General features: G+C 38.0%; 1 protein-coding gene and 1 long non-coding RNA gene across 8 annotated transcripts in view; one reads left to right on the forward strand and one right to left on the reverse strand.

The window, feature by feature from the left end:
• Nucleotides 1-2,009: 2,009 nt before the first annotated feature.
• On the reverse strand, nucleotides 2,010-15,064 carry LOC147600539 (uncharacterized). 2 transcript variants are annotated; one of them, XR_015258608.1, is made up of 7 exons: nucleotides 14,952-15,064; nucleotides 8,277-8,345; nucleotides 8,050-8,107; nucleotides 7,177-7,497; nucleotides 5,890-6,041; nucleotides 4,561-4,676; nucleotides 2,010-4,399 (listed from the first exon to the last, which is right to left on the reverse strand). It is a non-coding gene; the product is annotated as an uncharacterized LOC147600539 (long non-coding RNA). The 2 variants fall into 2 exon arrangements; XR_015258607.1 differs by lacking the exons at nucleotides 2,010-4,399; nucleotides 4,561-4,676; nucleotides 5,890-6,041; nucleotides 7,177-7,497 and having other exon boundaries at nucleotides 7,641-8,107.
• The window catches only part of NOVA1 (NOVA alternative splicing regulator 1), a 152,586-nt gene continuing 145,063 nt past the window's right edge, over nucleotides 15,021-22,543 (forward strand). For 3 of the 6 annotated variants that reach the window (XM_086748011.1, XM_086748014.1, XM_086748012.1), the window contains exon 1: nucleotides 17,799-17,936. Coding sequence is in view for 1 of the 6 variants with exons in the window: in XM_086748010.1 (XP_086604136.1) it covers nucleotides 15,800-15,935; nucleotides 17,793-17,936 (280 nt within the window). In the remaining 5 variants the exon portion in view is untranslated. Of the gene's footprint in view, nucleotides 15,936-17,792; nucleotides 17,937-22,543 lie in introns of those variants that run through there. The other 3 variants (XM_086748015.1, XM_086748016.1, XM_086748010.1) reach the window with 2 other exon arrangements.

Here is a 22,543-nt window from a genome sequence, read left to right on the forward strand (position 1 = left end):
TTCTTGCAGCTGGGCTGGGCCAAGTTGGGCCCAGTAGGCCACCTGGCGAGAGGCCAGAGGGTGAGGCCTGCAAGGCCCATGAGGCCTGCGCCTCCCCCTCTCTGCCTCTGCCCCCGCTCAGCTTCTTCACATCTTCTCTTCTCCTTTTTTTTTTTCTGTTTTCCCCTTCTTAAACACATTATTGCAGAGGCGTTATCACAGAACATTCTGCTACCAATTGGCTCGGCCTTGGCCAGCAGCAGGTCCACCCTAGGCCAGTCCGAGTCCACTGAACAAAGGGGAGCAACTTCTAACAGTTTCCTACAGAAGCTACCACCTTAGGCCTCCCCTCACTAAACAAAACCACAACAATTTCATAACGAAGCAACAACATTTGATTTTGTGAAGTATGAATTTAAGATTAAGTATTTGTCCCAAGCGTAGTACTGATACACTGTATTAGTTTCCTATTTTATTTCTACTAGAAAATGGATTTCTAAACAAGAAAAGTGCAGTGTCTTCATTAAAATTTACTTTTTCCTTAACATTCCAAGTCACATAATACTGTTCACTGTTATTCTCAAACTTTTTTTTACTGTTATGAAGTTGCCAGTGTTTTCTTCTATGAGTTATAATCCAACTTCAGTTTTTTTGATAATCGTAGTCTTGTATGCTGGAACTAGCTTCCAATGTTATGCTTCACTACGCCAGAGGTGGACTGTTACCATACACAAAACTTTTGTTCCCTCTTGCGTGTTTTACCCCGATAATACGGTAAAAAAAAATTCAACCTGTGCAAATTTTACACGCATCCAATGAAAATATTCCTTTTAGGAGTTTGCTTCTGTATCATGTATGTATGGAATTTTGTTAGATATTAAAAATAAATAGTCAGTTGAATAACAATATATTTAAATTGCTCTAATATACTGGAACAAAATTTTTGCAGTATTGTTAAAAATGAGAATTAATTGCTTATGACTTACATAATTTTCCTGTCCTAAGTTCTTAGCACAAGCCAATTACATTCCTAAATTACTATACTATGTTCCTAAATTACTATACTATGTTCCTAATGAAATAATTCCAGAAACACTCATATTCATCCCTATTAAAAACCTTGATCAATTAAACTGTTACTATTCTTGAGAGTCAACAAGTTCCACGATTATAGGACTGTGGACAGAGAGAATGAATACCACAGTTAAGGTCCTCCAAGTGAGATTGCCCTGTAAAAGTAGCTCAGAAATCTTACCACTCTGTTGTTGTGCGCCCTTGTTCCTGAAGGGACAAGGTTCTGATTAAAGTGTTAATCTTTGAAGAAATAGGTCATCTGGAGGATTCATAAGATCTAAGGCATGGATGGTCCTCCCAACGAAATGTTTTAACTGAGTCCAGGAGGAAAATTAAAGAAAGTGTAATCTCTGGAGCCCATAAAATCCATCCTGCACCAGATAAAACACTTACCAATGCTATTCTGAGGTTTCCAAAAAATAGTAGTAGTCTCGCAGAATGATTTTCCCACATAGTAAATTAACCTGAGATTTATGTTATTTACGTATTTATCTATATGTTATTATAATATACATATGCAGTATTACTATATCATATTTTTACCTTCTACTATGCATTACCTGTTAGAAATTATAATATTTATTATTGTGTTATTTAATCTTGTTTGGATCTAGCCTATTTATAAAACTTTTTTTTCAGCTTTCTAAAAAGAAAATATTGATTCTAAATTAGTTACCCAGGTCTCCTTGAGAAATGGAGAGAAACTTGTATCCGTAAAGATTTCATCTGTCTTACAGCTCTGTTCCAGGTACCTTTTTAAGGCAACTCATTCTGTCCTATTTACCTCCAGTGACAGTAGGGTCAGTGAAAAAAAAACAGCTTAGTCTAGAGACCTAGGTTTTAGATGGCTGAAGTTATATGTGATGAATCCTTTCTCAATTTGAAATGCAGATTTTTCTTCTCCTCCCCCTGTAGTACTTGTGGAAGTACATAAGGTGAGATTGACAATGAGGACCTTGTGTTTAAAAACATTTCACATTTATTTGACAGTATTCATGTCAGGGGTTTGTTTTTTTTTTAAAGAAATATCACAAATTATCATCAATGTGTCAAAAGAATACAGAAGAGCAGTATTTTCAACAAAGAAAAGGCAGAAAAGTTACCATGCCGGAAACAATAAATGAATTTGCAGATCTGTGTTTTTATCAACACTTGTATCCACAGACCCACACCAACTGCAAGGAGCCACCCTGAACCTTTGTGAAAGCATAATAGTGTTGTAGAGTTTAGACACTTGTCTTTTCAGTGGATATACTTACGATTAGGTAAACCGTTTCTTAACTAAGAAGTTTCTTACCACTAGAGGGCTCAAAATTGCTGTGTGATTTTATGTATGCATGCATGCATAAACATATACAGACATACATAGATATACACACAATGTATGGTATAGGTACATCATTCAAGTGCATGTTCATGTGTGTGTACACATTTATAAACACACATATGTGCACATACATACATACACACTTGTATTTTAATAGATGATCAATTTTTCTTTTATTTTGAAGACTTTGATCATTTAAATTCAATTCAAATCTTTAAAGATTTTTTAATATAACTTTGCAATTCACCATATAAAAGTGAAACATTAATTTAATAAAATAATTACAAATTTTAACTTTGTTCTCTGATGGTTGAATTTACACAAAATGTTATTTTCATCAAATTGAATAGTGAAAACAATCACAATAAAATACAGTTCAAACTTCCATGAACAATGCCTGCTTTCACCTCATATTTTATTAAGATATCTAGTCGACACTGAATAACATGGGTATTTCTTCATAAATTACTTTCCACCGAATGCAATGTAGTGTTGCAGAATCTATCACACCAAGCATTTTTGTTTGATTATATGAAATATTCTCCTAGGATATCTTAGAGGCTCTAAATAAATAAAATGTTCCTGGAAAGCTGACTGGTTTCTTTTACTAATGTGACAATTGTAATGAAGAGAGAAATGGCTTTCAACCATTTTTAGGCAATGCATAAACTTTGGAGATAGTGCAACCTGGTTTCTCCACACTATGACATGTAAAAACAAATATTTTACCTATGCAGTCCAAAAGATAATTTACATAATATTTTCAGTCAGACTTGACACATACAAAGTTTGAGGTATCAATATTTTCTAAGTGTCAGCAAAGTTATATTCATCTAAGTATAAGAAATCTGCTCAAGAAACCAATATTTCAAGAACAATGAAGATTCAGATTATGATTGCAATAATGTATCTTGTTGTAGAAACAGGAACACAGACACTAAAATGTTTTGCAGACATTTACTGCTTTATATAATATTCAATTTTGAATAGAGTTTCTTCAGACTGTTTTCCTCTATAGAAAATTGTGGAAAAGCACAAGAAAACAGAAGACAGTCTTTTTGCAGCACTTCAATGTTTTGATTGTTTGTGAAATATGATCATGTATATGAATAAAGACTACTCAAGTGAACGAATATTTGCATAACTGAACCATATCTTACAGACTTTGATACAGAATAGTATCTTTGAATTTCGCTGTACTACATGTGATTACTGCCTACATTATCACTAGTACAGTTAGATACTAACAACTGAATAAAGCTTTAACATATTCATTTTCTAGAATCATAATCTTATGTGTGTTTTCTTAAATTGTTAAAAAGTCCTACCAGATGTTTCACCTTCATAAAATGGTAAATTCTTCAAAAAACAACAATAAAATAATTGGAGGGGGAAGTTTAGCCTAAATAGTAAAGTAGGCTGGAAATACAATTCTATTGCCGTGCACACTTAGCTAAACTTTTAAAAGTACAGCTTATTATAGTCCCATTTTTGTTAACACATATACTTTAAAATGAAAAATATGTGCAACCAAGACAAGATATTTTTGCTTTAAGAGTTTCAACTGTTGTGTGTTTTGCTTTAAAAATTTAGCTTTACTGATTGTGCATGATGTTAGATTAAAACAATAATGTTCTCATTAAAAATTAACTTATTTTGTGTATTTTTTTTCTTGTGTGTAATGCATTCTTAATTTACCAGTCTGTTACTTGAACTCAGAAAACAATCTGAAACATTGGATAACAGATATTAAAAGTGGTTTTGTTACTGACAGACAGGGTTGGTTGTCATATTTATCACATCACCTTTGGTTCCAGGAGTAAATAATCCTGAAATCAGTAAAGTAAACTGGAGTGTATTGAAACTACTTTTACCAGAGTAAAATTATAAGTTTTATAAATTTAAAACACAGTTCCATAACTGGAAGATACATTTGCTTAATCACAGCCTACTGAAATCAATGACATTACACCAGGAGTGAGGTTCTATTCAGATGGTGTTAGCTGTTCCATTAGGATCCTAAGAAAAAACATCCTTATCTTAGCACATCACTGTACAATTTACCTCCAGTGATTTCACGTTTATATTGTTATCCTCAATATAAGAAAAACATCAAATTATTAGAGAGTGTCCAGAGGAGGGCAACCAAGATGGTGAAAGTTCTTGAGGGCAAGACTTACGAGGAGTGGATGAGGTCACTTGGTTTGTTCAGCTTGGAGAAGAGAAGGCTGAGAGGTGACCTCATCACAGTCTACAACTTCTTCAAGGGAGGCAGCAGTGAGGGAAGTGCTGATCTCTTCTCTCTTGTTACCAATGATAGGACACGAGGAAATGGAATGAAGCTGCATCAGGGGAAGTTCAGATTGGACGTTAGGGAAAGGTTCTTAACTGAGAGGGTGGTCAGCCACTGGAACAGGCTCCCCAGGGAAGTGGTTATGGCACCAAGCCTATCAGAGTTCAAGGGGCATCTGGATGATGCTCTTATTCATATGGTTTAGTTTTAGTTAGACCTGCAAGGAGCTAGGAGTTGGACTTGATGATCCTTACAGGTCCCTTCCAACTCAAGATAATCTATGATTATATGTTTCTACTTCTATAATCCTCCCATGAGAGTCTGTCACTCTTGAAAGACATAAGACTTAACTGACAACATTAGCTACATCTGTAATTTTCTTGATAGTTGATACATCATCACTACCTTATGTTTTGGCATTCTTTGAGGAGGAAAAGCCAATCTGAGTTAATGATGTTGTATAAATATTTATTAATAACAATCATAACATGGAAAGAGCAGTGATTTTCACAAGGATCTTACATGCCACAAGATTTGTACTGGGTACAGCAAACTGCAAATATGAAATTTCTTGTAAGACAGAGGATTAGAATTCTTAACTAAATAGGTGATTTTTTTACCACCTTCAAATGAGGTGAGAAACAATTGTACATCACCAGTGTTTTACAGCACTTTTTGCAGTAGTTACAATAATTCAGTGTATTTTACAACAAACTCTTGCAACTTTTCAGCTCCAGGGATTACAGCTGAATAGGTTGTTTGTAATTAGTTTTGTCTGTAGGCCTATATCAGTGTATAGAGAAATCTCTGGAAATAGATTTTAGAGTAATATATATTTCAAGGCATAAAATGGAAAAAAATGAAGTAATATTACACTGCCTTGACGACAAGTTTCAAAGTCTCTTTGAATATTTATTGCTCTTTCAATACATATGTCTATATTAAGAATTTTCTCTTCTTTATAATCACGTCGGCCAAATAATAAATCATGCCATGCTATATTCTTGTATTTGCTTTACTTAATTTGTGGTTTAACCCAGCAGGCAGCTAAACACCACACAGCCATTCGCTCACACCTCCACCCCACCCGCCAGTGGGATGGGAGAGAGAATCGGAAGAGTAAAAATTAGAAAAATTGTGGGTTGAGATAAAGACAGCTTAAGAAGTAAAGTAAAAGCCATTCACACAAGGAAAATAAAACAAGGAATTTATTCACTGCTTCCCATCAGCAGGCAGGTGTTCAGCAATCTCCAGGAAAGCAGGACTCCATCAGATGTAATGATCACTTGGGAAAACAAACGCCATAACTTCGAATGTACCCTCTCCTTCCTTCTTCTTCCCCCAGCTTCAGATGCCGTGCATGACGTCCTATGGTACAGAATATCCCTTTGGTCAGCTGGAGTCAGCTGTCTCGACTGTGTCTCCTTCCAATGTTTTGTGTACCACCAGCCTACTCGCTGAGGGGGCAGTTCGAGGAGTAGAAAAGGCCTTGACTATGTAACAACTGCTCAGCAATAGCTGAAATATCACTGAATTGTCAACACTGTTTCCAGCACAAATCCAAACCATAGCCCTATACCAGCTACTATGAAGAAAATTAACTCTACCTCAGCCAAAACTAGCACACTTAATTTACGGGAACTTTGTTTCTATGGCTATTGAATTTCAACAGAACTGAATATGCCTCATTATTTGGAGGAAAAAAATGCTGTCCAACTCATTAAATCTAGATGAGGTGACCATATTCTAATTTTCTTTTGTAGTGTATTATCCAGGAAGCATTTAGTCCATCAAGCTTTAGGCATTTTATTAGCTAAAATAGTCAGACTCCAAATGCTCTCTCTTTCACCAGTGAAGAAAGTTTTCATTGTTGTTGCCTTTGCTTAGGTAAAGCTCCGTAATGTGGTTTAATTCAGATATCATTTGATATAAACAAAGATGGAAGAGATAGAATTGTAGCTTATTATTTTAATCCGTTGGCGACAATGAGCTTTCAGGTGGGATGGGATATGATAGTTTTAATGAACTTTTTCTTAATTGGAAAATATGTGGTTTTTAATTTCTACATGATACCTACATAACAACATAACCTCACAAATGAATGGCAGTCATATATTATTTCTGTACTTGTCACATCAGTCTTCAAAAATATGAATTTTTCTTCTATTTTCTAGATTACAAGTGCTTTACAGACATGGAAGTTGTCAAGATTTTCTATTATAAACATATCATTTTTAGCCTGGTGGCTGTTGTTACTCTGTGCTTCTCTTCATCCATGAACATGTTCCATAATATCACTGCCATGACACCCTATTGAGTTAAGAAATGCCAGGCATTAACCAAACCTAACTGGCTAAACTGGCAAACATAAGCTATCAGAGTGAACACAGCTTTTTATAAACTTTATTAAAAAAAAAATGTTAAATATGGGGTTTAAGGGATTAAAACCCTTTGTTATAAACACATATGAAGATTAGAGTTCATTTCCATTTTAAATACTTACTAACAGGCATATCAAGTGGGGTAAACATGTCGGACAAGATCCCATGGCTCGGGATTACAGGGATCTAACAGCAGTCAATCCAAAGCAATCACAGCGTGCAACAGAGGCAGGAGGTCCACTTATAAATACCCTTGTTGTGAGCCATGATGAATCTGTAAGCATTGTTGCTAATACGCACAATGATCCTGATTCTGCTTTTTTGTGATTCGTACTTTTTTTATGGGCATTCATCTCACTTGCAATGACTCAGTTCTGCAGTAATTTTATTTTTACTGTTTCAACATATGAGTTTTTCTGTTCCAGAGCAAACGGTTTAAACCTCTAAATGAAAATAAGAACAACAAAAAGAATACAAATTTTTAGAGGTATTGAAACAGTAGTCTTCTACTTGGCTAAAATATTACAAACAAAATACCCTGAAGAAAATTTACAAGAAACTTAATCAGGCTTTAAAAATATTTATAATGTAGTTTTCTGTAACATAATATTTGTATCTGTTATTATCAATATAAACAATGGCTATGTAAAATTTTCACCTTAATTTGTCATTTTTAATTATAGGAAAATATGTTTTTAGTTTTCATTTTTTTGTAACTGCCAAACTTTAAATTATATACTAGCTATTACTTTGTTTATATATAATTTAGTAGAAACAACAAATTATATATTCCTAAATACTCTTCATATATTCCTATTACACATCCCTAAATATTCCTGTGCGAAATTCATCCAAATTGCCCATCACTAGAATATGAAGAAAATATCTCTTCTTGTATGAATGCTTTGCAGTTCATGTTAATATCTTTTATACAGTTTCCTTCCTCTCTCTTTTTTATTTTTCCCTTAAGTGTTTTATATTGAATGACTCAAAACCCCTTGAAGTCAATAGAACCATTTTCATCCAGTAGGTCCATGGACTTCTATCTTCTGTCTGAAGGGTTTAAAAAAAAAAAAAAAAAGAAAAGTTTCTAAACATAATATATGTATGTGAAACATTTAAAGCAATTTGTAACTTCTCTGAAAAAAAAAAAAAACGTTTAGAAGTCCATATATTCAAAAAGGTGATGAGGGCTGCAGTAGAAAGATTTCCATTGACTTACTATGTGCTTGGATGAGATCTGGTGGCCTAAATCTCCAGTATTGAAGCAATGTGGTGCTCTCCCATTGAACTGAAAACAAAAGAAGCATTAATTCAGCAAGGTAGACAAACATATGCTTTATTTTGAGCATACGAGTTGTTCCATTCACTTTGGTTGAATTTGAAGTCACATGCCCATTTACAGACATACATAGCAACTTCACGAAACAAGTCTTACTGAAATGCAAATCAAAATCAGTTATATTTTGCAACTAGCACTAAAATAAGAAAGTGATTCTAAATAAGTAATTAAAGTAAAAACTGTCTTATATTTTGGTACCTTTTCATGTTTCCAGCGCTGCATTCACTGAAACAAAATAACAGGATGAATAAACCCCAAAGGTAATGACTAATCTGCCACCAGTTTCTTCTGGCTCAAAATGGAAACTAAGTCATCTAGATAGACTTGTAGTACTGACGAGCTGTCTGTTTCAACCTCAGTGCACTCTTTCTCAGATAGACAGCATTATGTCTAATCCTCACGCTTTTTCTGAGACCTGATAGCCTTTGTGTGCAGCTAGCACACAGATACATGTGTTCATGGCAAACTCAGAGGCTGTGTGCCAAATCATTCTGGCCAATTTATCCTGGCAGTAAGTTTTATACATTTACCTTCCCCTATCAGGAGACTTTCCAATTCAGGGGTATTTTGTAGTAATTGATTTCAAGTGAGTAGAAATATAAAGCACTGGAATCATTAATTTTTGTTGGTGAAGTAAAAAAATTTCTTCAATAACAAACTCCAAGGCATTTGCTAAACTCTAGGGAGGAATCAGTTGAAGTTCCCAGTGTAACTTCATATTCTTAAAGGTAATAACTATTGCCTAAAATCTCACTGTGCTGAAAATTAATTTGTAATCTACTGGCACACGTATTTCCATATAGTAAGCCTTTAAAAAGTATTTTTAAAGATCTCTAGATCTCTACTAGGAACTATTGCTGTTGCAATAATATTGGAGACATGACTTTTATTACCTTTCCATTGGTAAAAATCCTACTGTTATACTAGTATTATACTTGTAAAAATTACTTTTGCTAGAATAGTTTATTATTTCAAAAATTGGTCAAAAATTATACTGGGAAAAAAATTAGTTTTGTTGGTGGTTAACAGTAGGAGAATTTACCAGTATAATTTTGCTAGGATATACTTATCTTTAATAATCTCTAGTAGTATACATTTTGGTAGTGAACAAAATGAGCAGAGCAAGTCAAATTTTGCTACATAATTTAATACAAATCATGGTTACTACAGAAAAATCAGTACCTCAACCTTTATTTTCTCATTCTTGTTTTTCCTTTGTCCCCTGTGCAACTTGTCCCCTTTCCATTCCTTTTCCAGCAAGATTTCAGATCTTCTCCACTAAAATAACTCGTTATTTCCCAGATGAACTATAGTTAACTTCCAGGCTTCAAAAATCCTGAGATTGTGAGACTACATTCAAAAGTATGACCTGTTTTTACTATTTTTAATTTATAAGAACAACCAAGACTGTATTAGACTCTTTGAGAGCATGACTGAGCTCTAGCAGAGACGTCCTCATGACCACTTAAGGGGTGCTGCATTGTTCCAGGTCTTTCAGTTCACAGGAAGAGGACTAGGCTTGACAACAGAGTCAAAGAAACTAATTTTGCTGTTAATGTCTCTGTTTTCGTATTTCATTTACCCTAAAGTGCCTAAATTTCAAACAATTGGTAGTGGGCGAGATGAATGAGAGATAAAATTGTTATAACAATTACAATAAGAGAGATTGGAAACAGATATGCTGATTCCCTGAAAAATATCCTGTTCACCATACTGTTAGAGAAATACATCCTGAAGCATCTAGAGTGATAGCTGGCTGAATTCCGTTTGTAGAAGGGATGCTTCACCAATGTTATTTTGTAAGACAGTGCTAAGAGGTACACAATCAGTAACACAGTAAACTGACATAAGCTATACAAGGTGACCTTGTTATTTCTCACATACTACTTCACATCATTGCTTCATTACAAGGGACTTACTTCTGGTTTGTACCAGTTTTAATCCCTGAATTACTTATTTTCCTATTTAAAACCAAAACACAAACCCATCAAAACGCCCAGAAAATAGCACTACTATCGGAAGGCAATTGAAACCAAGTCTTCAATTTCTTTCATTCTGAGAAATAAAAGGTCTTTAAATTCCTGTACAGGAAGATTACCATGGAGATGCCTTTTGAGGTAAGTGTCTAGCCACTGGTGTTTCATGGATCACGCCCTGATCCACGTAGTGAATCCCTTGGGAGGGATGAAAAATTACCTTGTCCTGAGGCTACCTTGTTTTTCAGACTGAGATCTGGATAGGTCCTCAGGTAACCCCGACACATAAAAAACAAAATCCGATCTACAGATTCAGGAATGAAGAAATGGGAATAATTCAGTTCTATATGCCTAAAGAAAAGTAAAAAAAAAAATTTGCAAATTTTGATTAACATTGTGGGAACAGGAGGAGGTAGGTGATCCCTCTGCTGAGACAGCAGAAATGGACATTGATTTCCTACACACACTTCCACCATTAGAAAGGGAGTTTTGGCTAATATATTCATATTATGATAAATAGTACAGTCAAATTATTACTGATTTTAAGTTATCATCCTTACTTCACTGGGAAAAGAAAGCTACTACACAGTAATGGTCTACAATATGAAAGGGTTTAGCAGTTTTCTGTGCTCTTTTCTGTGTAGAGTGCAACTATAAACACTTGGCTTATAGTTTGGCAATGCATATAATACAGGTGCAGATAACAAAAGGAATATAAATATGGGAAAATAGATAATAAGGTCATTTTCTGTCTAATACATATATAGCTTTTTTTCCCCAAACCCTGCATTTGATTTTCCTATGATTAATATTGCTACAATCTTGGAGAAGTTCCACTGAAACTTTTTTTTTTTTACTGGTAAACAATTTCTGCAGTTTTTAAACAAGCAACAATTGGATAATTTAATCAATAATAATAATAGTTTAACTGATAGGTTATTGGAGGAAAAAGAGATTCATAAACAGAAGGCAGAAGTTAAAGACTTGAAAGAGACTTCTGAGTTCTTTACTAACTGCAATTTTAGTGGAGTTGAAGTTTACCAGGAATCACAGCAGCCGTTCAGTGATGAAAAACTGCTAGTAGTAAGTAGTTGCATCATTTTGGACAAAGACTATATCTGTTTTCTTTTATCTAGCCAGGATGTTTAAGAGGTACTGTTTTTCATCTAATAATTATTGGACTCTGTCATATTTCCTGTAAGGGGAAAACCAAACTGTTCATTCTGTTAGCCAGAGGAGAAATATCCATCACGTCTACAAGAAACAGGAGGTTGAGTCTTGTTCCCTGAAGTGGCTTTGTCAAATTAGATGACATTTCCTAGAACTTTACCTCAGTTATTCTGCAGATTTCTATTTGTTAAAATATATGCTTAATTGCTTTGGTTTATGCCTCTTCCTAATCCCTTTCATTTCTAAGCACAGCTCTCATGTCTGTGGGAGAGATTAGTTTGAATGTTACCATCCACACCTCCACCAGCCAAGAGCGTTTTTAGAAATAAGGCTGGCAAACTGAATTTGTATTCCATGCTATCACTGAACTAACTCTTAGTGAAGTTACCGAATACATTAGCTGGTAGGACATGGCTGAAAGACACAGAAAGGGAATCAAGATCCCACAACAGCTTGAACAACCTCTGGTTAGACATGGCAGTCTAGAGCTGGCTGAAAAAGAAAAGCTGAGCAGCAGATTACAGATTTGGAAAAAGAGGCAAACTCTGCTCATACAGACTTTTTTATTTTCCCATTGGTCCCTTCTCCTTTGAAATCACAACAGAGTGGGAGCAAGGAGTGGGCCTCCCCAACTATTTTCACTTGTGCCTCAGACCATGAACAATGCAGGAGGCTGATATATGGCAGGACAGTGTCCTATTTCGTTGCCCCCCACTCACGAGAAAACCACAGCTTGCTTTAAGCTCCTCGTGACCTCTACCACTAGAGGGCTGCACTTTATGAGGTATGCCCCCCCCCCGCCTCAATTATCACCGCTCCAAGCAGCAAAATACGCAGAAATAGGCATATTCTGAAGCTTATCTGTAATAATTAAGACTTTTACTAATATTAAGACTGTAGTTGTGGAAATGTTTATTATACGCAGCTAGTTGCTTAGTTAAATAGAACTGCTACTAAGAAACTAGCTGAGAGACTAGTCACATAGTTTTAGCTAAATTCTTCAAAGATGAGCTTGTCTATTAAACTACAGAAAACCTACTTACATGCACCATAGAAGCTGAAAACGCTTGCCTTAGTGGGACTGGGAGATAACATATTGGGAAATTATTAAACAAAAGGCATTCTGTAGAGACAAGGGAAGGCACTTGTGAAACAGCTGTCGGTAAAGAAACAGACTAACGCAGGACAGACATCTGCTGAGTCTGAGGAAATTAGGTTTCAGGATTACCACTTTCTCCTCTAAGCGTATGGAATATAGATACACAAACAACATACATGCTGCTTATGACATTAAAACTCCTTTTTTTTTTATTTATTCTACCCTTTAATGTTTCTGTTGTTAGGATGAAACAATACTTTTGTTTAAAGAATGCAATCAAGTAAATGTTTTATAAGCTAATTGGAGCTCCCAAAGGGAAGTCCTGCAGGTGCTGAATCCAATCAGATCTGCCACATAATTAAAATTGGTGCGGAGGGCACAGTAAAACAGATGTGGTCTCAAAACAAGAGAATTGTTTGATTCAATGTTACTAGAGATGAATGGGACATATTCAGTGAGATAAAAGGAGCAGTGTTATAATTTATCTAGTTCCTCGGCAAAAGTTAACTCAAGATGGCTTCATTTGAATATTGTGGGCTTTTTATTTTTGTCTTCAAAATTTTCTATGAGTCAATTGCTTAGTTTTACAAATAAAAAGAGGCCTCTTTGGACTGATGGCCCTATAGACTGGACCTGAGATTTTCAAGTCATGCTGTGCTCTTTCTGGCTCAAATACTAATTAAAATCCATCAACTGGAACTTAGTAAAGAAAATGGAAGAGCTAGAACCAGTCCCCAGCTTGTTGTACCATAATTGTCTCAGCAACTGCCAAGGTAACAGAAGCCTAAAATTTTATTTCAGTCAGTAAACTAAGTGATTATGAGTCAGAATATCTTAGATACAAAGGCTATATGATGAGTAAGAAATTTCCATTTTTATACAATCATTTTTCTGACCATATATGCTATCACATTGTTGCTGAATCCACCGTATTTATTTCATCTGCCTGCGAGGAGGCTAGATATCACATTCCTGGGACACAATTCCCAAAGAAGTTATTGAAAGTTTCCTATGTACAGTGCTGGATAGAATTGTTGATTTGTGAATGCTTTTGTGCAGGAGCCTGTTTAGATGTTAAAGTGTCTACGTTTTAATATCCTATAATGCATTATGTATCTGGCTTATAATTTATAAGTAGAGGTGATGTGCTGTATTATATATTATACATGAAATCTGTATTTTAAGTACTAAAAATTGTTTGGGGCAGTATTAATGGTAAGTGATTACTAAATCTAAGACCAAGTCTCCCAGGGAGCTTAGAATGGAAATTGGATTTCATCCACAAACAGCCAGGTTTTAAGCTTGCATAGTAAAAGGAATCAAGTCAGCAGCCATTCTACACACATACATATCAATACCAATTTAGAACAGAGCATGGTCTAATGCAATAAACACACATTTCTAAATTTTATACAGAACTGATGCTGTAGTACTGACCGCTACTGTTATGGCTACAGCGGTTTGAGAATTTTTTTCAAATGCAGTGAGTCAATTAAATAGCAAAGCACTGAGCAAAAATGCATTTATAGTACAAGCTCCCAGAGCCCTCCCACCTCCGCCTCCCTGCACCTTACAACGTTTTCAGCTTCAACCTGAATAATTTGAGATTTGTAAGCCAAAACAACCTCTGTCGCAGCAAAACGTCTTGGAATTTTCTACGAAATATTTACATAAGAAATGCTGCTCTGTGTCACAGAGCCCCAGCTAGCCCAGCTGTCACAGTATAAAAATATCATCTTTATTATTTTTTTCTACAAGCCTGCGCGATGCAGCCCGGCGCGTCCGAGGCTCCCGGGGCGGGGCGGCAGCGCTGCCCCCCGCCCCGTCCACAGCCGCGCCGCGGAGGTGCGGCCAGCCCCCCGCCCCGAGGACACAGACTGCCCCGCTACCCCACAGCCGCCCCGGCCAATCTCAGCCGTCCTCCCACGCAGCCGCGGGCCTGCCAGGCGCAGTGTGTAACCCAGGTGACGCCGCATCACGGCGGGGACCCTCCCGGGGAGGGAGTCGGCCTCCACACACGCCCTCCCCGCCGTTGTCGCCGTTGCCGTTGTCGCTGTCGCCGCCACCGCCCCCCACCCCCCGCCGCAGAGGTTAAACCACCCCCGCCACCCCCCAACGGCTCTGCCACTCGCGGCCCCTGATTGGCTGTACGTTTCAATCCCAACCTCGCTCTCTTTTGTTCCGATTGGCCAGATCTCCCGCCTGTCTTCGCAAGAAGCCCCGCCCTTCTTTTATCCCGGCCCCCTCCTCCTCCCCCATTCCCTCACCCACCCCTTCCCCTGTACTTGCACCCCCCCCTTCGGCTCTAACCTCTCCTGCCTTTTGGGTGTCTGCGGTGTAGCCGAGGGTGGCGGCCCCCAGCCTGCGGCCGCCCGTGCGCCCAGGCGGAGGCGGTGGTGCTGGGGAGAGCGCGGAGCGGCACCACACAGGCAGAGATCCTACCTCCCCCCCCCCCGCCCCGCAACTCACCACCCCGTCCACCCCCGCGCACGCGAGCCCGTGGGTGAGGGAGGGCACAGCAGCCCGCAAGCGCCAGGCGCGGCAGCGGGGCAAGCAGGGAGGGAAGGGGGCTCGGAGGCAGCGTGAATCATCTCCCGCTCGCTCCCTCGCCCACCATTTACACTGCTCGCTCGCTCCCTCCCTCCTTCTCCCTCTCCCTCCCTCCCCGCCGCCTCAGCCTCACTCGTTCTCTCTCCCCTCCTCTCCCACTCACTCTCTCCCCTCCTCTCCTCTCCCACTCACTTCGTCCTCTCCTCCTCCTCCTGTCTCACTCTTTTCACTCTTTCCCCTCCTCCTCCTCCCCTCTCCCCCCTTCTCTTCCCTCTCTCGCCCCCCTCGTTCCCCTGTCTCCCTTCTCCTCATCTCCTCCTGACACTGCACTGCAGCTGCTCCTCCAGCCCAGTCCTGCCCGCTTCCCTCCCTCCTTTCCCTTCCCTCCCCCCGGCTGCCAGATAAACAAGGCGCGCAGCATCCTCGACAATCCCCAGCCTAGCTCTACATTTTCGAAAAGGACAAGAGAACGGGACGAGCCCCCTCCCCTCCTCCTCCTCCCCCCTTCCTCCTCCTCCTCCTCCTCCTCCTCCTCCTCCTCCCCCCTTCCCTCCCTGCCCCCCCATCACAGAAGGGAAGAGACAATTCTCCTCCGAGCAGCAGCAAACATGATGGCGGCAGCTCCTATCCAGCAGAACGGGACCCACACCGGGGTTCCCATAGATCTGGACCCGCCGGATTCCCGGAAAAGACCGCTTGAAGCCCCCCCTGAAGCCGGCAGCACCAAGAGGACCAACACGGGCGGTGGGTATATCCTCTGTCACCTCCCCCCCCGCCCAACCCACCCACCTCTCCGCTTCCCTACCTGCCTGCCTCCCCCCCCCCCCCTTCCCCCGCTAAACATTCCCATTTCTCTAATGTTATCATTCATCAAAATGGCGTCGGTTTTCAGCATCTACTGGTCTTTTTATTTAATATCCACGCCGGGGCTGCACAGCCGTGACCGGAGACGAGGCGGGAGGACAAGGGGCTGCTGCAGCCCAGCTCTCTCCCTCGCCCCTTTAACGATGGGCGAACGTAAATGGCAGCTGGAAGGAGACGGCAAACGCACTTCCCTCCTTCCCCATCCTCTGGGTCGCGAGTTGGATTTCAGCCGTGCCGTGCGTTTTCCTCCTCCTTGGCCTCACTTCTATTGTCAGCGCATAGACGGCGTGTGTTTGCTGTGGCCGTGGGGTGGGGGGTGAGGGGGGGGTCGCCTCTCGGCGGCAGTTACCGTCCTGCTCTTCCTGGAGGAGATGAGTTATAACGGGACCAGCATCTCCTCTACCCGTTTGCACCGGAGTCGTCATAACAATGCACCGAGGCAGAGGTGAATTTATTTGCTGGATGTGAGGAGGAGCAGCGGTCTGGCTGTGTACCGTGCGTGGTTCAGCCGGCGATGTTAACACGGGTGGGCACGGCTGTCACGCGCAGGCACTTCTTGAGACGCTGACAGTCTTAGATGAGAGAAGTGAGGTGAACAGGGACGATTCCTTCCGCTTAGGGGAAAAAAAAAAAAAAAAAAAAAACCGACAACTTTGTGAAACAGGTTTCGTGATTGAAAAACCCTAATTACCGGGGAAAGCCTAAGTCTGGGGAACCAGCGGACCCTTATTGTCTTGCACTTTTCCGGAGCCGGTTACGGAAGGTCCCCAGACTTCAGTGTAGCTGGATGTAGTGGTGGGGTGAGGGCACAGACCATTGTGCAGTTGCCGAATCTGAGTGGGAGTCCCTTTTCCTTTTTCCGCTCCATTCATTGTGTGTGTGTATATATATATATTTTTTTTTTTCCCTGTTCCGATTGTGTGCTTTAACGCTAGTGGTGGGTAGAGGACTGGCATTGTCTATCTCGTCACCTTTTAAGTGTATTTAAAATAAGTGACTTAGGCTTTTGATCAATTGGAAAAAATTCTTCTTAATGTCCTTTAATTAATGAGCTTAAAAGAGATCATTGTCGCTTAAGAAGTGCTAAAGGAGTACATCAGGATTACTTAGGCAAGTGATTCCATCCCCACCATGATGAGTTGTTTTCTTGGCAGTGGCTGAAATGCTTGGAATAAAACCCCACATTTTGGGTGGGTTATTTGGTAGCAGAGTAGTCGTTTTGCTCACTTAAGAAGAATGCAGGCAATAGCTAATTGCTGTTCTTGTGTATTTGCTAATGACAAACAAATAGCCCATCAGAATTTACAATTCATTCCTTCTTAGTTTTGGCATTTCTTTTGCAGTATTTTCAAGAAAGGTTGTAGTTGTCAATAGGCACGTTTTCGTGCGGGGCTTTTATTTTTTTAAAGGGGTCCGATCATTTCTGCGTACTGTGGTTACCATTGGGAAAAAAAGTCCACCTTTGAAATATAATCTGGATTTTATTCTTATTCTTTCACAGAATTAAGGAATCTGTGTGGATTCTTTGATTTGCTCAGAATAAACGTACATATTTTGAAATGTCAAAGGCATAGGCCAAGACATAAGCATGTCTTGTAGAATGATGCAACTGGTTAGATGTAAATGCGTGAATTACCGGATGAGTTTAAAAATGCAACATTTTGTTTATTTGTGGGTCTGGGGAGGAAAAAGCAAAGTTTATAAACCATATTAACCATGCGTATCTCAATTTTTCAGAGGATGGCCAGTATTTTCTAAAGGTCCTCATACCTAGTTATGCTGCTGGATCTATAATTGGGAAGGGAGGACAGACAATTGTTCAGTTGCAGAAAGAGACTGGGGCCACCATCAAGCTGTCTAAATCCAAAGATTTTTACCCAGGTAGGTGCAAAAATTAGCCAATTACTTATTTTTAAATCCCAAGGGATGTATGTATGTGTCATTGTGTTTCATATATTGACGACTAAGCTTTCAGTGCAGCTGGAAGCATTGTTTCTCAGAAAAGTATGTTACAAAGTGCAAGAGTGAATATAAATGTTTTATCTGTCTTGGTATATGGAATGGACTGGGCACTAACTGCTTGAAATATGTTTAAAGATGTTTAGAATGTTTCTGCAAAAGAATATTTTCATTAACATTTTAATTGCTTTATTTTTTAGTTGTAAAAAAATAAAAATCTAGCTTTAAGGAACCAACTTGACAGCTGGTGTAAACATAATTATTCGTTTGAAGTTTCCAGACATTGTAATGACAATTAAGCTAGAATGAGTAAAAATGAGAGGCTGCTTCTTAAAGAATGGGCCATTTACTTTAAATCCATTATGTACCTTCTTTCTGCTTCACCGCTTTGTTCACTGGCTCTGGGGTGAAGTAAAGAGGACAAGTGCTGCTCTTTAGGTATTCTTTATATTATATTTTTCATGATAGTGGAAGAAAACTATTATAAAAGTGAAATTCTTCAGAAAAGTAAAGAAATGAGTATTTTATATCAACTGTATTCATGCAAAAGAAAAGTTTTTAATTTTTTTTGCGTATAACTATAATAAATACCTGATTTAGCATTTCTCCTTTATAAGATTTCTGAATAGGAAGTCTTACATAACGATATACAAGATTTTAGCTTCTGCAAAGGAATAATCATTTTTTTTCTAAAAATGAACAATTTAACCTTCTGTAATTGCACTTTCTTCTGGAGGACTTTTTAAAAACTGATGTGAAGTAATAACATAGCTAACACTTTTTTTGTGTATGTTTTGATTTTGTTATTTTGAAGAATAACTGGTGATTTAGAATTGAGTCGACTCGCTGTTACCGACTTTTCTGTTGGAAACGTAAGAGCTGCTTTGCATTTGATCTAGTTTGACAAGATGACTGAATTCAAAATAGTAAAGGCAGTTGGTATGGATGTAAACAGAATACTAACGCTGGAGCATTTAACTTTCCTATCCTCCAACTTTAGTGTCAGGCAGAAGTGGATAATTTTTTATTAATAGAGAGTTTGTGGTCTATTTACAATGATGATTTTTGATGTGGAAATTCTAATGCACCTGTTGTACATCTCCTTAGTGAATGTCACTTACAATACTTAAATGTCAGAGGTTAAAGTGAGGCATGTAGATTTTTCCCGTTGAAAGATACTACAGAATCTGAACTGATGCTTGTTTTCTTTGAGAGTTTTTTTTTTTTTCTTTTTACTTTTCTTTAGAAAGTTAGAGAAAATGGTCTTTTATTTTGAAAGGTATATTAGGGTGGAAAAAAAAATCAATGTAGAATTATGAAAACTCTTGGAAGAAATAAAAGCATTCAAAAGAGCCTGATTGCAGAATTAATAACATAATCTGGGTAAAGAGCCACAATGGTAAATTAAATTCACTGTCAATAGATGAAAATGAAATAGATTTTCTGCATTATACATGAGGTGGTATCAGATATGCAAGGGTGTTACAGAAAATTGGTGTTTATGAAGAATATTCCAAATACCAAATTACAAGCCTTTTCATTTTACTACAGTTTATTTACACTCACTTGGAAAAGACGCTCCAAAGATTAGATCTTTTGTTCAGTGCTCTAGCATAGTTCTTCTGTTTTCTGATTAAATCAGAATTACATATTTTTTTTTGTGTAGCAAATTGTAAAGATACAGCAGTAGTAGCAGAAGAACCTTTGAAAAATAAAAGTTAGCAAGCTAGAACGATATGAGTAAAAGCGTTCGTTACATAAACACGTTCTCTCTTAAAATCAGTAATAACATAAATAACTAGGGCAGTGAGACTCAAGTAATTTCACTGTAACAGGTGCAAATGAAGTGCCGGTTTGACTTCGTACAGTCGACTTTGAATTGTGGCCACATTGTGTCATATAGAAAATGAGTGTTTTAGGCAAGGTGGGGACTGATACCTGCTAAAGTGTGGAACAAGGATGAGAAATGGATTCCAGTGTGGCTAGCTCTTGTTAGTCTTTCTGTTCACCTTTGACCACCGGCCCATGGAATGTTCAGAGGTCCTGGCATTCCCTGAGCTGGTGGCTTTTGGGTTTCTTCCAGATTGTTGTGCTTCTATCGCATTAGGGAATACAAACCTTCTGAAATAGCTAATATAAAGATGCCGTTTCTTTTTCTTAAGTTTCATAACCAGTTGTTGTGTTTTCCTGATAGAAGTTACTTAGACCATACCTCTGATGCTCATGACTATAAATGTGTTTAATGTACCTTTCACTTTGGAATGTTCTCTTGCTGAAGCTTCTGTGAAACTTTTCTATATTTCCAAAAAGTTTTAGCACAGTTACAGTAAGTTGCTGTTTGGAAAGGAGGAAGTTGGTTGTAATACAGAAGTCATGAATAGTTCCTATGATCTAATAGTGTTGTTTGGTTGGTTTTTTTGTTTGTTTGTTTTTTTTTTTTTCCTCTGTGATATAGGACTTCAGTATGCAGACTGATTTCTGTTGGAATTATTTTTGTGCGTCAAAAGGTGACATAATTACTGAAGAATTATATGGCAGCTCAAATGACAAGAAATTGAAGGGAAAAACAACTTTTCACTGAACATTTTAGTGTACAAAATAAGAAGCAATATATAAATACATTACTGTCCACTACAGTCTTACTTTTTGAGTATACAATTTATTGCTCTCTTTTCAGGTTAACAGCTGACTTTTTCTAATTGTCTGGACTTCCGCAATTTAACTTTGGTTATTGTGCTTAGATTATCCCTGATTCTTTTCTGTTCAGGCTTGTCCTCCTAGATTAGTGGAAATGAAATTAAAATGGCAAAATATGCCCTACTTTAAACTAAATGGTGCTTATCTTTTCTGCAGAGAAGTACAGAGTTTGTATTAACTTGTTAGATTGTGGTCCAAAATTTAAATACAGATGTAGCCATGCTACTTTAATATTAAAATTAAGTTAACTTAATAAAGAAAGTGACCATTCTGTGAAGCTATTTTAATGTATGATTTTATTTTGAATAATATATAAAAAGAGTCAGTATTTCTGTTGTATTAAGCTCTCATTGTCTTATCTGTTTCTCCATTCTGAATTATAGTGAGCGCTGGACTGAAAACTACTCTGGACATATGTATTTTTTTCGATTGTGAATGCTGGTGCGCACTCTCACTTGCTTTTTCTCTCACCCACTCTTGCTCGCTCTCTCTGCGCTCCTGTCCCAGTCTCACACATACACATGCACGCGCACACACACAAAATTATGTTTCATCGCATCGTGTTGTTTATCTTGCAACAGGATCTTGCCTGATCTGAACTTGGTGCTTGAGTGAATTTGAGCTCGGTCAGTGTTTTTCAATTTATTGGAATATAAAGTCATATGTGAACTGAAATTAGATCATATTAAGAGCAGAGATTAATAAAAACATAATTAAATGAGGATAAGGTTTTACTGCTTTTAACAATAGATTAGCTGTGTTGTTTTTGTAGGGGATTTCTAATCAGTAGTGATCTAAATGTTTGAAGAATACAAAAGGTGGGAGTTTCCTCCCCCGCATTGTGTAGAGAGTGTATGAAGTGTTGTGTGACTCTGTTATGTTTTTACCAAGTAACTTGGATGTGAGATGTTTTGTGTTGGAATATCAGATTTTTTTTAAACATTCATGTATTATGTGAGATCGTCTAGCTAATCTTTGTGCAAGTGCCCTTTTTAAAGTGTCTTATTCTGACTCTTAAAAACCCTTCAAACACATTGAATGTGTAAGTAACACAGCTGTACAGGAATTTGTAAGTTCACTTTCTAGCTTCATTACTCCTATTAAATTGTTAGGAAGGGGGAAGATATAATATATCAATCTTGGTTCACCATTATTATTTCCTTTATATATTAAAGGGATTGTCGTGTTAATTTATAACTCTTAAAAATAACCTGAAGACTAGTAGGGGGAAAAAAAATGTTTTGAAAACCAACAACTGAAGTAAATCTGTAGTGAAATACTACCTTTTCCTCTATGGAAGAGAAAAAAAGAGTAGTGGAGTGAGAATGGTGTTAGTTGTTAGATTGTTAGCTATCTGTTGTCATGGTTTCTTGAAGGTGGTTTGTCATACATCAGTAAATGCATCTCACTTTCATTCTTGATACTTCTAATTTTTTTCTAAAGTGTTAACATTAGCTAATTAGACACTTAAAGTGTATATCTAAGATTTTCAGATTCTATTGTAACTGTTTACTTATATGGGTAACTTTGGGGATAATGGGGCTGAGGAAGTGACTAAATAGTAGAGGTTTTAGAGGTGGAATCTAGACCTGTGTAGGTTTGTAAAGTAATCACTGATCTTTCTCTTAGTTGGAAAAAAAAAAAAATCAACCACCAAAAAACCCCAAGTGTTGATTGCCAGCTGTTCAGAGAGATAATTCTCAGTTGGACAGTTGTCTGTTGCCTGGTTACTGGAACAGAATAAAAAAAAAAGGTTAGCTTGTTAGCCAGCAGATCCCTAGTATTTTACATTTAAAAGGAAGCTGAAACTGAATGTGCCACTTGGTATGATC

This window comes from Chlamydotis macqueenii, chromosome 5, assembly GCF_036417535.1.
Source record: "Chlamydotis macqueenii isolate bChlMac1 chromosome 5, bChlMac1.mat, whole genome shotgun sequence".
Taxonomy (NCBI): Eukaryota; Metazoa; Chordata; class Aves; order Otidiformes; family Otididae; genus Chlamydotis; species Chlamydotis macqueenii.